The 15,215-nt window shown below is 49.0% G+C and overlaps 1 protein-coding gene across 1 annotated transcript in view; it reads right to left on the bottom strand.

Moving 5' to 3' along the window:
* Positions 1-15,215, bottom strand: part of Pptc7 (PTC7 protein phosphatase homolog) — a 39,884-nt gene that overhangs the window by 8,317 nt on the left and 16,352 nt on the right. Inside the window, exons 2-3 of the mRNA NM_177242.4 lie at positions 7,655-7,834; positions 2,172-2,370 (exon numbers count right to left, since the gene is read on the bottom strand). Of these exons, the coding sequence (NP_796216.2) occupies positions 2,172-2,370; positions 7,655-7,834 (379 nt within the window). The remainder of the gene's footprint in view (positions 1-2,171; positions 2,371-7,654; positions 7,835-15,215) is intronic.

Genomic DNA, 15,215 nt, shown 5'->3' with positions numbered 1-15,215 from the left:
CGGCCTCCTAGATGCTGGGATGACAGGTGTGTGCCACTATGCCCAAGCTGGGTTCAACTTTTAAAGGATGAGATGGCAGGTATTTTTTTCTTACAAAGCCTAAAGGAAACAGATCTAACTTGGGGGACACAAAGGCAGGAGTTCACAGCCCTGTGAGGCTGGCTCTCCTGAAGGCCACCTTCACTGTTTCCCAGCCTGAAAAGGCAGACAGAGGAGAGACCTAATCGTCCACCTGGCCCTGTGGTTAGGAATAACAGAAGCAAGACCTTAGACACCGACCAAGAGGCCAGAGCCAAAGCACCCCAGGCTTACCAGAAACCCCACACTTGTATACTAAGTGCTGAGACAGAAAACACATGGAAGAAAACACAAAGTAAGCCTGGTACACGCCTGAGGATCTACAGTGCCCCGAGCAAACGCCTGGCTCAGCTTTGCATGGCCATCGAGGGAAGGAGGCAGCTCACATCTAAAGATAAGAGTGACAACTAAGAACACGAAGCAGGAAGAGAAAACCACCATCGTACTGGTGGGCACTGGGCTAGTTCCTTCTGCAAAACTCCAGTCGGTATGCAAGGCTCTGGCTGTGTCCTTACAAGTGCACCGGGTTTTGGAAGTACAGAGTAAAGGCCAGGCTGGCACAGGGCTCTGTTTTATGCTGAGGTTTTCCTTTCCACGAGTGGCCTTTGCCATTCTGCCTGTGAGAGCCTCCCTCCCATTGGACAGCCCGTGCTCTGCTAACACTCCCGCCCATGAGCTTGGTGTCCCGCCAGCTGCAGCTCTGCCCATTCTGACTGAACACACTGTGCCGCTGGAAACTCTCGACCACACTGAAACACGAGCCGGAGTCACATGCTGGTGAGCTGGGCTCCACGGGCTGCTACCTCCACCTCACGGCAGGGCAGCAGACTGTGCCACTAGCCTGCCTGTCCCAAATCTTGCCTGCGGATCTGGTACTCAGAGGCCAAAACCGGCAGCAGCCAGTGTGGAAAAGGAAGCACCTTGACCCAGAGGCTGTCAGCTGAGGCTGTCATTCCAAATGGCTAGGGCTACTGTGTATGTATTACCGCACACTCAACAACACAAGAGTGGGTTCAGTGAGATGGCTCAGGGATGGCACCTGCTGCCAAACCTGACACTGGGAACCCACATGATAGACGAGAACTAACCTGCACACCTGTGCCAGGACACACACACACTACCTCCACCTCATACACAAGATAAATAAATATTTTAGTCACACAGTCCATGTCTAATCAGAGGTTCTTCCACCTAAGGCACTCAGCAGACCCCAAAGCTCAAAGCACTTCCCTCTCTCAGCAGCAGGGTTCTAAGTTTTTTAAGACTGGGTCTTTCTATATATAGCCCAGGCTGGCCTCAAACTGGTAATCCTCCTGCCTTAGCCTCCTGAATACAGGGATTACAGGTACAAGCCCCATGCCTACCTAGCAAGCAGATTATTTAAATGGACAACACCAAATACCTAATTATATAATATCCTTGTTCCAGAATCAAAGGTGGCAGAAATACCTGTTTTATGTTAGTTTGGCCTTGAGATCTGGGTCACTAGGAGGTAATAGGTAGAAAGAAAGATATAAGCAAGAAGAACATTTACTGTGGGCCTCTTCACTGAAGAACCCCAACTCAGGGGTCGCCAGTAAGCAGGTGCCACCCCTGGAAGGCAGCTGAACTAAGTGTGGTCCGAGCCTAACCTCACGAGAGTCTAAGAAAAGAACACACTGAAAATTAATTATAGAGTGTTCCAGTTGTTTTGAAAGGTTCCTGGAAGTTTAAAATTAAACTAAGACATTAGCAATCATCAAGAAAAAGAGACCACCCTAGTGACCCCATTAAGGACGGAGGCAGGTCTGGCCACTTCTCTTCTGTTGGGCGCATGTGTGAGAAGGACCTCTGAGTGGGAAGTTATTCTGACAAGTAAGACGGCCGTCAGCCAGTGTGCGGCTGCCCGAGGACTGGACTGACAGAAGGCGGACTGGCCTGTGCACAACACTTCCAGCTGACTCTGTAAGAGCACCTTGGCTTGGCTGGGATACCCACTTATTCCAAGTCCCTTGCAAAGGCCCCACTAACTGGTCCTGAGGACGTCAGTGTCTCAGGAAAGAGGACAGGAGGGAGGAAGGGAGGGATGGGTGAGGCACCTCCTGCTTGCTTACCTGTCGCTCAGGACAACCCCCTCGGCCTCAGGAGGGGCGATGGAGAGCTGGAATGGAGTGTTGAAGTAGTGCTGCTGCTCGTCAGACCGGTGCACAACCTCGCCGCCCCGGACCACCAGGAAGCCCGAGTCACCCAGGTTCGCTGTGTGCAAGCGGTGGCTACTTCTGTCCAGCACCACGATGCAGGCTGTGCTGCTACCTACAAACAACATGGGCATCCGCTCACTGTCTCCCCCGGGCTGCTGCCCGTCAGCACTCAGCTCCATCCAGGTTTGCCCCACACCCGAGAACCCCGAGGTGCTGAGGACAAGGGGTGTGGGAGCACGGTAAGCAAGGTGCACCATGTTCCTCCTCCTGTAGACACGAGTGCCAGGCCCCACAGCAGGTTACTGGGTCTTACTACTTAGTCGTTGGAACAAGGTTCCTGCAGCTGACACTTCACTAAATTTACTGATGTTTCAGACAGGGACATACCCAGCCTCCAAAACCAGGCTGCCCTCTGCTGTAGCCATGAAGCACTTTCTGGAGACTGATGACAATGAGGCCATAGGACCAATTTTTGCAAGTGGCTCAAAGATCAACCTGTTCACTTTCCAGAGACTGGTGCACAGGAGGACAAGCCCCACCTTGCCAGCAGCCAGCAAGCACCGCGTGCAACCACTGCTGTACAAGGCCCACAGTCTCCGGCCTGGCTGACTACAGCAAAAATTGCACCTGCCTCCACCAGAAGAACACACAGCTCACCGAGAAACAAATGGAGCATGCCCAAGTATGGCCTGCCAGCAGCCAGTCCTCTGAGATTGTTAACAAGAACCGTAAGAAGATGACACAGGCAACCTGCTCACTCTTACTCTGGGGAGGCACTGGGTAAATTAATCTTTCTGAGAGTCATACAGCCCTGAAAACATACATATTGTCATCTAGCAGGTCTCCCTGAAGGAAGCCAGGTGAGAAGACCGTAAGAGATGCAAGTCAGACTGAAAGATAAAACCCCTGGTTAGGAGCCAGAGACCCGGAGTGAGCTACATGGCTCTGCCTGTGCCACTGGGACAGGGACTTTGCTGGCATGAGCACAGTCCTGCACCCAATCCCGAAACAGCTTAGCAGTGTCACACACTCAGCAGCATGATCTGAACCCCAGGGGCTCGGCCACTTTGATGCTCTACGGTCCAGCTCTGTGCTTAGCTTCCTTGTTCACAGCAATAGGACAATAGCCTCACAGAGAGAGTCATGAGGAAAAAGCCAGTTAAGTCATGGCAAACACTCAAAGTGGGCTCTCCAGTCAAGCCACTTGGCAAGCGTGTTAGAGAACACACTTGGGAAGGGAAGATGAGTGAAATAAGGAGATTAAAGCTAGTCTTGGGGGACTGTAAAGATGGCTCAGTGCTTAAGAGGTCTTCTAGATTGCTCTTCCAGAGGTCCTGAGCTCAGTTCCCAGGACCTCATGGTGGCTCACAACCATCTCTAACTCCAGTTCTAGGGGACCTATCCACCACCCTATTCTGGCCTTTGTGGACATGCATACACTCAGGCACACGCATATATGCATACGGTAGATAAATAAATTTATTGTTAAGAAAGTATTGGCTTGAGCTGTCATCCAGCTGCCTGAGTGCTCCCTGAGCATGGCCCGCATCCTGAGCTCACTCCTCAGCATCACGCAAAGCACATGGAGTGCTTGGAGCCCAGTACTCAGGACAGGAAGGCAGGAAGGAGGCTGAGAAACTCAAGGTCATCCCCAGCCACGCTGAGTCTGAGGCCAGCTGAGGCCTCTGAGACGCTGTCTCTTTAAAAAAGAAAAGAAAAAAGCTAAGCAAGCTGACTGTGGAAACACTCAGTTAATCCCAGGGCACTGCTCTCCAGCTGCGCATCAGGAGCAGGCCTCTCAGCCTCTCAGCATCTCTAGGCCCGAGCTGCCTCCAGCCAGCTGTGGAGAGAGTTTCTATGCACCTGCTTTACCCGGGGTGGAGGCAGAGCACACTCAAAACCACAAGCTCTCCCCTGTGCAGACACAGGAGGGACACAGAGGTGCAGCGACTACAGTCACCAGTTTCTCAGTGGGATTCCAGTATTTCTTATCTCGTCCCAGTGAAAAGACATAATTTGGGCTGGAGAGATGGCTCAGCGGTTAAGAGAACTGACTGCTCTTCCAGAGGTCCTGAGTTCAATTCCCAGCAGCCACACGGTGGCTCACAACCATCTGTAATGGGAGCCAATGCCCTCTTCTGGTGTGTCTGAAAACGGACTCAATGTACTCATATAAATAAAATAAATAAATCTTTGAAAGAAAGAGAGAGGGGGGGGGAGAAAGAAAGAGCAAACGAAAGAAAGAACCCACTTTAATGTAAAGAATCAGTACTGTCCAGCAGTATACTTCCTTATACTCTGAGGCGGACTGATGCCTACGACAGGGAAAATGTGGGTGCTGTGCCTGCCAGGGGCGCTGTCAGAACCTGCTCTATGGCTTGCTGTGCAGTCAGCTCTCCTTCCTAAAAGCCTCCAGCTACTCAACGTTACAAAACGGCCACACAAAAGATCTTCTGGGAGCTGATGAAATTAAATCCTGAGCCTGAGAAAGGCCAGAGCCTTGGAGCTCCTCCTCAGGAAACACCCGATGACTCGGGGTGAAAACCTCAAGCCACCATTTCATGCCCCCTCGGAATCAAATGGTCCTTGTGAAAGCCCCCAGTGGGGCGTTCAATAGCCAGAGCAGGAACAATGAAGGGAGGCATACACAGCCTGGCGGCTTCCACTTCCACTTCACCTGTGTGAAGACGAGGAGGGTCGGATGCTCAGATGACTGATCCATGTCCGCAGGTGGCTGAGAACTCTCTCAGGTTTGAGTGTAATTATTTTTAGCACTCAGCCAAACAACCTTATTAGGTCTGACACCTCAGCTTCCTTTCTCCTCTGGGGCTGCCACTGAAGGCACCGTGCATGCTCGAGCCCTGCTCTACTACCAAGCTGCAGCCCCAGCTGCAAGACCCATTTTTTTTTTTCTTTTGCCTTTTCGAGACAAGGTTTCTCTGTGTAGCCCTGGCTGTCTGATGTCCTTGAACTCAGAAATTCACCTGCCTCTGCCTCTGCCTCCCGAGTGCTAGAGTTAAAGGTGTGCACCACCACGCCCGGCTCATTTTTTTTATTTTTTTATTTTTATTTTTTTAAGGCAAGGACTCATTGTGTAGCCCTGGCTGGCCTGAAACTTTCTCTGTAGGCCAGGCTGGTCTCCGACTCAGAGATCCACCTGCTTCTACTGCCCAAATGCTGGAATTAAAAGGTACCATGACAGCAACCCTTTGGATTCTTAAGAACTTACTAATGTATTTAAGGGTTTCTGAGGACACTTATGTCAACAATAAAGGCTTGCCCTCTAGAGTATTTTTTGCTTTGTAAACTTTTTTTTTTAATTGGGTATTTATTTCTTTTTTTTCCCCAAAGATTTATTTATTTTATGTTATGTTTATGAGTACTCTATAGCTGTACAGATGGTTGTGAGCCATCATGTGGTTGCTGGGATTTGAACTCAGGACCTTCGGAAGAACAGTCAGTGCTCTTAACTGCTGAGCCATCTCACCAGCCCGGGTATTTATTTCATTTACATTTCCAATGCTATTCCAAAAGTCCCCCACATGCTCCCCCACCCACTCTCCTACCCACCCACTCCCACTTCTTGGCCCTGGCGTTCCCCTGTACTGAGTCATATAAAGTTTGCACGACCAATGGGCCTCTCTTTCCACTGATGGCCGACTAGGCCATCTTCTGATTCATATGCAGCTAGAGACACGAGCTCCGGGGGTGGGGGTGGGGAGGTATACTGGTTAGTTCAGATCCCTTCAGCTCCTTGGGTACTTTCTCTAGCTCCTCCATTGGGGGCCCTGTGATCCACTTTGTAAACTTTTTAACAATTGCTGAATTAGAAAGCAAAGACAAGCTAGGGAGATGTCTCAGTGGTTAAGAGCACCTTAGCTCTTCCAGGGGGATGGCGTTTCATCCCCAGCACCCACATGGAGTGGCTGCCAACATCTGTGTCCCTCCAGCTCCAAGGGATTCAGCATCTTCCCCTGGACACCACAAGCATGCATGTACATGACATTCACTAAAAGTAAAAGCACATTCTAACCACTGTGTTTACTGTTATACCCAACCAGGGTTCTGTAGATCAGTCTGCTAGATCTGCTCCAATTTAGTTGCAAACGCTGTGGAGGGGTGTGGGTTAGGTCAGGGCGGTCTGTGTGCACCAAATATGGTGACAAAGGATCGTTTCAGTGGGCTTTAGAAGCGACAATAATCCCAGCATTATAAGTAAACCTCAATTATGTCCTTAAATTTACTATCGCTGTTACCTTGGGTAAATGGGAAGGAAAGAAATGCCCCCCCCAATCTTTTAGGCAGCAAAAGAGAGAGAGAGAGAGAGAGAGAGAGAGAGAGAGAGAGAGAGAGAGAAAAGAAAGAAGGAAAGAAAAGAAAAGAAGAGAAGAGAAGAGAAGAGAAGAGAAGAGAAGAGAAGAGAAGAGAAAAAAGAAAAGAAAAGAAAAGAAAAGAAAAGAAAAGAAAAGAAAAGAAAAGAAAAGAAAAGAAAACAAGAAGAAAAAGCAGGACATCTGCGCTGTAACTGGCTGCTCTAGGCCCAAGTAAATGCCCAGGTCGGGGAAACGATGCCCACAGAAAGTGCTGGACACTGTCTAGGAAATGCTTTCCACTCACAGGCTATGTGATTTGCCCACAGTCATACAGCTCTGACAGAGGTACTAGGACAGGACCTAGAATGTCCCACTGACCCATGACAATCTCTGACTGCAACAAGAGAAGCAGGGAGCTGGCCCAGCAAAGGCCCTACCAGCCTGCACCCCAGCTCTAGGACCCAAGTGCTGCAGAGACAATCTACTCCAGGAGGCTGTGCTCTAACCTCCACACTGTGCCGTGGCATCCGTGACCCCACACACAAAATAAGATAAATAATTGAAATGCAATAATAAGAAGCGATCTGGGGACTGCGAGCTAGCTTAGCAGGTAAAGTGTTTGATGCCAAGGCTTGACCACCTGAATCTGATGCACATGGAAAGGAAAAGATGGACCCCTCCCGAATTGTCCTCTGACCTCCATATCCACACGTGCACGCACATACACTACTACTACTAAAATAGTTACTTTAAAAGGAAGAAAGGCCGTACCAAGCTGAACCCCAGGAGAGCTCTCAGTGGGAGGAAGACAGAGGTGGGCAGTGAGAAAAGAGTCTCTGTGGAGAAGGGGAAGGAGACGCTCACTTTAAACATAGGTGTGGGCGAGGGAGGCCCTCTAGTAACCAGAAAGGATCTGGCAATGACAACCCCGGGCATGATGGCGCACAGCACACCTTTAATCCTAGCACTCAGGAGGCAGGGGCAGCAGCTCTCTGAGTTCAAGGCCAGCCTGAACTACAGGTAAGATCTGGTTTGGTTGGCTATCAGTGGATGCTGTAAGGAGAGGCTCAGATGTCTACTCACCCAGCAAAGGAACTTTGTTTTGCAGCAACTCACAGTAGCTCGTGGTGAGAATCCCAACAGGATTGCTGGGGACAAAGCGTCCTTCTTTCACTAACCGCTCGCATGTTCGCATTAAAGTCCCTGAGAACTGAGATGGGTCCACTCCATAGTCTCTCCACCCTCCGACGCCATCCGCAACTCCTGAAAGAGAAGAAGTGCTCTTCAGACCATGATCATTGGCTGAGAACTTAGCTCAGTGGCAGAGCTCCTCCCTCCCATGCACAAGAAACCACGGTCAGCAACCTCGCTGCACCCCTTCCTCCCTCCGCCTCTCCCTAGCAGCTCCCCGGAGCACACTGGTGCTGGGACTCATGAAGGCTCATTTAGGAGCACCACCGCACAAGCTAACATCTCTGTCCACACTGCCAAATCATCTGCTTACTATCTGGTCTTTCCAATATTCACGAATAACTGATAGTATACACCTTTAACCCCAGCACTTGGGAGGCAGAGTCAGGTGCATCTCTGTGGGTCTGAGGCCAGCCTGGTCTACAGAGTGAGTTCCTGGACAGCAAGAACTACATAATAACGAGACCCTGCGATAGGAAGTACTGGATTTATTCATGTGAGGGTTTTTTCTGGCATCATTGTGCCTGCTGCCTGCAGAGAGCAGAAGATGACGGACATTGGCTCCTCTGTGAGCCACCATGTGGATACTGGGAACTGAATTCAGGCCCTCTGCAAGAGCAGCCAGTGTTCTTAACTGCTGAGCCACCTCTCTAGGCCCTGGCTTTTTTTCTTTAAGTCCAAGGTTAGTGCTGATAACTTTTGGGCCAGAGCTGGGAATGAGTACATGAAAGGAAAGCAGAGCCAGAACAAGCACTTGTGCACACGGAACTAGATCCCAGAAGCAAGACAGGCTCGTGCACACGCAGCACACAGAAATAACGAAATATCAAGAAATGAAGAACAGAACAGAAAACGCCATCCCTTTGCTCTTCCTGCCCTGTGCAGCTGGCCAGTCCATGTGTGCTGAGGGGCTCTGAGGAAGGATGCTCCATACCAAGCTTTTCTGAGTGCACTGTGAGAACTTAGAAGAGACAAGGGACAGTGCTCTGGCTGTTTTATACTGACTCGGGATTCCTAATACTCTGGGAGCTAGGCCTGGTAGTGCAGGGCTGTAAACCAAGCTACTCAGGAAGACTCGAAGTACAGGCCAGGCCAGACAGGTTCTTGATTCTGTCTCAGTAAGTCAGAAATGCGCTGGGCCATAGCTCAGGTGTAGGCGCCTGGCTAACACTCACAAGACCTAGTGCCTCAAACAAAGAACATTTTGGTAGAAATTATAGCCCTGGCCGTCCTGGAGCTCACTCTGTAGACCAGGCGGGCCTTGAACTCAGAGATCTGCCTGCCTTTGCCTCCTGAGTACTGGGACTAAAGGTGTCTGCTACCACTATCTGGTATCACTTTTTCTTAAGATATTTAAAGTCATTCTATTCTACTGGATGATACTAATGTGAACTTTCCTAGGTCCATGGGGCTGCTGGTGAGTGCAGAGTCTGCTGGATGCTCCCTTTAGCAACAGGGAACAAGTGTTCAGTCAACAGAACCTGGACGTCACTCTTGTACCATCTCCCATCGCACCCTTTGCAAAACAACATGCTTCTTAACTCTTTCCAAAGTTAAAATCAATTCCTGCCTACAGGCATTAAAGAAACAGAAAAGTGTCAGACATATACACGTTTTTAAGGTTTTCTATGGTTTTTCTGGAAGGAGCTGTAAGAAATATGAACAATGGTTGTTTTAGAAGCCAGGCAGTGGTGGCGCACGTCTTTAATCCCAGCACTTGGGAGGCAGAAAAAGGGGCACTTCTGAGTTTAAGGCCAGTCTGGTCTACAAGTGAGTTCCAGGACAGCCAGGGCTACACAGAGAAACCCTATCTCGGGAAACAAACAAACAAAAAAAAGAACAATAATTGTTTTAGAAATAAGGGACTGATTTCTAAATGTCTAGGGTAGTGGTTCTCAACCTATGGGGTTGTGATCCCTTTTGGGATCAAACACCTTTCACAGGGGTCACCTGAGACCACCAGAAAAGATATTTACATTATGACTCATGATAGTTGCAAAATTGTAGTTATGAAGTAGCAATAGAATAATGTTATGGTTGGGGGTCACCATAACATGAGGAACTGTATTAAAAGGACACAACATTAGAAAGGTTGAAAACCACCGCACTACGAGTATCTGGAGATGCAGCGCAGTGGTTACAACACCTGCCTGGGATGTGTGAACATTGTAACATACCATTTCGTACTATTTTTATCTTTACCAAAAGCATGTGCCACAGCTTGATCTTACTGTGTGTGTGTTATATGTATGTGCGCATGTGTGTGAAGACAACAACTGTCCACCTTCCCATCATCATTTCCGTGTGCGTGTGCGTGTGTAGGTCAAGGAAGTCGTCCATCAGGGTGCTTTTCTCCATCCACCTCATGTGGCTCCTGGGGTTCCAGGTCACCAGGCTTGCAGAGAAAGCCGCTCTGCTGACCACTGAGCCGCCTTGCTGGCCCGCCACCTTCTCTTGTGAGACCGTGTCTCCCTGAACCTTGAGCTTGCTGACTCAGCCGGGCAGTCCCTCCCCCCAGCTCTGTGCTTACGGTGCACACTGCTTGCTACCCTAGCCTTTTATGTGGGTGCTGGAACCAAACTCAGGCCATCATGCTTACACAGTGGGCACTTTACCAACAAATGCTGTCATCTCCCTAACTCCAAAAATTTTATTTTTAAATTTGGGGGGAGGGGCAGACAAGATGGCTAAATTGATAATAGCCAAGCAGAATTTGATTTTTAATTAAGTAAATGGAGGGGGGCAAGCATGGTGGCTAATACCGGTAATTCCAACACTTGGGAGGTGGGAAGCCAAGAGCTCAAAGCCAACCATGTGGAGATAGCCTTTCTCTCTCTCTCTCTCTCTCACACACACACAAACACTCGTGCTCGAGGACACACGGGGACATATATACAGGCACAGCACATGGACACACACATCAAAAAAGAAAAAAGACCCAGGCAGTGGTGGCACATGCCTAATTATGCCGCTTGGGAGGCAGAGGCAGGCAGATCTCTCAGTTCGAGGCCAGCCTGGTCTACAGAGTGAGTTCCAGGACAGCCAGGGCTACACAGAGAAACCCTGTCTCAGAAAAAAAGAAAGGAAGAAAGAAAGAGAGAAAGAAAGAAAGAGAGAAAGAAAGAGAAAAAGCAGGTTTGCTTATTTATTTTTTAATTGTTTGTATTATAAGGCTCAAGAACTCTACTACCTAGCTACATCCCTAGACCAAATCTAGGGCCTTCTGAGTCCGAAACGCCCCCTCCCACACAACATTTACATTTGTGTACATTCATCTGTCACAGGCATCTTCAAGGAATGTAGGTGGACAACACTGACAACACTGGCTCACGGTGATGAACACAGGAAACTCCCTGGTGCAACTTATAGGAAACAGAAGGAAGCCAACGGAGGAGGGGACAATAGCAGCAGCTTCCTCAGTTATGTGGCCACCAGCAAGCCAAGCCTCCCTTTGGAGTAATTCCAAACCAACTGATGGGATGGGATGAAGCCTGGCATGTCTCCGAAGAACTGGGGGTGGATAAGGGGGCGACAGAGCAGAGGCAAGTCAGGCCTGGTCATGAATGGAGTGCTGTTGAAACTGAATGAGAGCTGCACTCGCCTCTACCTTGAGAGCCTGGAAAATTCCCACATCACCAAGTTTAAGTAAAATGACGGCAGCACTAACAAAGTCAAAGGAAAGCCACCCTCGGGCCTGCTTTGTGGAGGAGTCTACTTCAGTGGGAGCTGCCAGGTGAGGGTTACAGTCATGGGAACCTATGAACTTAGCAGGCTGGGGTGCAGGCAAGAGCCACAGGAGACCTCCCTCACCTCCCAGGAGCAGGTGTAGACAAGGAAGAACAAACATGGGGAGGATGCTTACTGCCCTGCTTCTGAGGAACTCTTCCCTCGCAGGGCTTTCACAGGGCTTAGCTGCAACAATTTATGTTAAAACACAGAATGGGAGATTCCAGCCCTGGGCACACCATCTGATGATGAATCACGCATGCATTCTCTACTGCGTGCAGGGAAAAATTTGCTCTTAACCAGGCCCTGATCCAACAACCACAACGAACTTAAATTACAAATCAGCGGGCTGAGTGGCTGGACTGTCCTTCTGCGCCAGCCATCTTCTCCTGGAGTAGCCCGACCTTTTAGGTACCTGTTGCCTTTAGCAGACAGATCCCAGGCAAAATGCCATGGGCTCAATCTCCTGAGAGGAAAAAGAAACTCAACATTACTTCAGCTTTCCAATTAAGCCAAAGAGGGAAGGTTACATCTGGAAATCACTCACTAATGTACCAGGAGAAGAGGTGATGTGGAGTAACTGCACCGCATGTATTTCTAGCACTCGGACCACAAAGAGAAGGCGAGCCAAGCCTGAATAAAGCTGTTATCCAAAATGCCTCTGTATGTAAAAGATAAAACCCCTATCCAAACTGCTAAGACTGTGACCTGGAAGATTCCTAAAGACCCCTCACCCCCAAGAAGCCAACACAGTATTAGCCAGCAGCAGCAGCAGCAGCCGTGGTTACAGCGTGTGGCAACAGCATCTGGGGTCACAGTGTGTGGCAGCCCCGCATGCCTGCATTACTAGAGTCCTAGCATGAAGGGGAAGTGTTTACAGGCTACTGAGGGAAGAAAGCAGGCCTTCTTTGCAGTGGCACTTGACTGTCCCTAGAGGGTCCTCTAATTTCACAGACAGGGAAGGGCATGGGAAGGAACTTGCCTCACAGGGCGCTGACCCTCCCTCCATGACTCCCGAGTGTGCAGAGATCTGCTTGCTATCTCTGGATTACAAAACACTCAGTGCCAGCAACAAGAACACTGCACGGCAGCCTTCGGAGTTTGCTACTGAACACACAGAAAAGGTGTGTTCAGTAAGGTCTTTGGGTCTAGTGTATTAATTAAATGTATTAAATAAAATTAACTGCATTGCGTTAATCTAAGTTTTATTACATTTTTAATTAGGGGTGGGGAGAGACCTAGGCATGCCAAAGTCCACGTGTGTCAGTCAAAGGATGATATGTGAGAGTCCAGAGTTCTCCTTCTCCGTGTGCCGCACAGATCGGGCTCAGGGCGTCATCAGACTTAGCAGGAAAGCTAAGCCTTCTGAGCCATCTTTCTGGCTCTCTGTCTCCACTGTTTTCCCCCAAGGTCTGATCATTTATTTGTGACTCTTACTTATTTTGGACTGGACTCAGAAGTAGAAGCACTCAGCAAGCACAGCCTACATCTCCTGGTAATCTGTTCCTGGCAGTTTTCTTTGGCTACCTTCATTCTCTTGGCTAAACATTTATTCTGCAGCCTCTCATTTTCCTTGGTGCGTTGTTTCTTCAGAGCAATAGGTCTATGTGACAGGACCTGTGTATTAAGACGTTCAATCTTGGGTGCGTTAGTCCTGGCCTCTCGTTTTCTTTGTTTAAAGGCTTCTGATGACATTTGGTGAGAATTATCTCCTTTAGAGAGATTAAAAAGCTTTTGGATTCTGCTGGCTCTTTTAAGCCCCAACTGCTAGGGCAGAGTAGTATCTGTCAGTCCAGGAATATCCTCTCTGTCTTTGGTTTTACAGTAGCCAAGTTGAGAACACTAAGATTGGCACCCACAATGCATCTGCAAACAGACTTGTACTTCCTCTCTCCAGTTCTCCTCGGTCCATAACAAAAAACTCTCCTCATCACCAGCAGGAGCACTCTCCCCGGGTCAAGACTATTTGTTTCATGGGAAAACTGTCACCCCCTCCATTGCCTTGGGCCATATGGCCTTCCACTCTTCCCCCAGAGTATCGGTGGCTGCGTCCACGGCTCAGGGAAGAGTAAGGAATTGCAGGGGTATGTGCTCAAAGTGATTTTATTTTAGGAATGTGAATCCTGGCCAAATGGCTCACCCATTTGACATCCTGTGTACTGTTTTACATCAGACAACAAGCGATTGAGATCAAGGAATTACCACGTGCCTAGCCTGTGATCTATTCTCCGAGCAGAGGAGGAGGCTGAGTTATAGCGAGTGGCCCTTCATGTCACCTGAAGCCAGCGTGCAGAAGCTGCCTTTAACTCACTGTCACTATCTTATGTTCCCAGTAGTAATGCCACATGAACATACCATAGCTCCAGTGGCTCCTTTGACCCCAAATTCAATTACAACTATTATTGGATTAAGGTAACGGTTACACATCAGAAGAGCTGAGCAAAAGCCTGAGAAGGGACTAGAGAGCACGGAAGTCCTCTAGTCCTGTCACTATTTCCTGAGTTGGAAGTGATCAACTACACACAACTTATGCCATTACACTTGGGGTTTGTTTTTTGAGACAGGGTCTCTCTGTCACCTGAGGCTGTTCTTGAACATGCAGAAGTCTCCTTTCTGGCCTGACCTCCTGAATGCCAGGGATTACAGGTAGGAGCCACTTATAGGATGCAGACCTTAGCAATTGTGTTAAGTTTTCCGTGCACTGATTTCCTAATAGAAGAAATGGAAATGAAGCAAAAGCAACCCTGCCCTGCCTCCCATCATTTGATGGCAGCTGCCAAGAGCACTCCTTTCTTGGAGCCCCTCCCACCCTCAAGGCTTTCTTTCTCACCTTTCCTTTACAAATTATTTTTTTGTTCTCTTCTAATTACTTAAGATTTATTTACTTATCTTATGTATATGAGTACACTGTAGCTGTCTTCAGACACACCAGCAGAGGGCATCAGCTCCCATTACAGATGGTTGTGAGCCACCATGTGGTTGCTGGGAATTGAACTCAGGACCTCTGGAAGAGCAGTCAGTGCTCTTAACCTCTGAGCCATCTCTCCAGCCCCTCTAATTACTTTTATGAATGGAATTCTAAGTAACAATTTTTCATTTTTTAAATTAGAATACTTTTCCTTCATCAGTTACCACCATACAAAAATGGCGCTGAAGGGCCTGGCTGAAGCTCACCTGCACAGGGCAGTTCATCAAGCCCACGCCCTGAGCTCAATCCTCACTATGGCAACTTTAAAACTGCATCTCCCAGCCGGGCGTGGTGGCGTACGCCTTTAATCCAAGCACTCGGGAGGCAGAGGCAGGCGGATTTCTGAGCTCGAGGCCAGCCTGGTCTACAAAGTGAGTTCCAGGACAGCCAGGGCTATACAGAGAAACCCCGTCTCGAAACCCCCCCCCCAAAAACAAACAAACAAAAAAAAAAAAACCCTGAATCTCCCCAGCTGCTCACTGGGGCTGCAGAAGGCAGACAGACCTAGGAAGGCCTCTAAACTAAGCTGCCATTAGCATGAATGTCTCATGGCACACACACACACACACACACACACACACACACACACACACACACACACACAGGCATGTGACAATGCCACATGTGTCCAGAAGAGGTTGTCAGGTTTCCTTGGAGCTAGAGTTATAGGTGGTGGTGAGAAACTCAACTTGGGTGCTGGGAACCAAACATGGACCCTCTTGCAAGAGTGATACTCGATCTTAACAGCAGAGCTGTCTC

The sequence above is a fragment of the Mus musculus genome, chromosome 5, assembly GCF_000001635.26.
Source record: "Mus musculus strain C57BL/6J chromosome 5, GRCm38.p6 C57BL/6J".
NCBI lineage: Eukaryota > Metazoa > Chordata > Mammalia > Rodentia > Muridae > Mus > Mus musculus.
The sequence above is the reverse complement of the archived record's forward strand: the minus strand, read 5'-3'. Positions and strand labels throughout refer to the sequence as shown.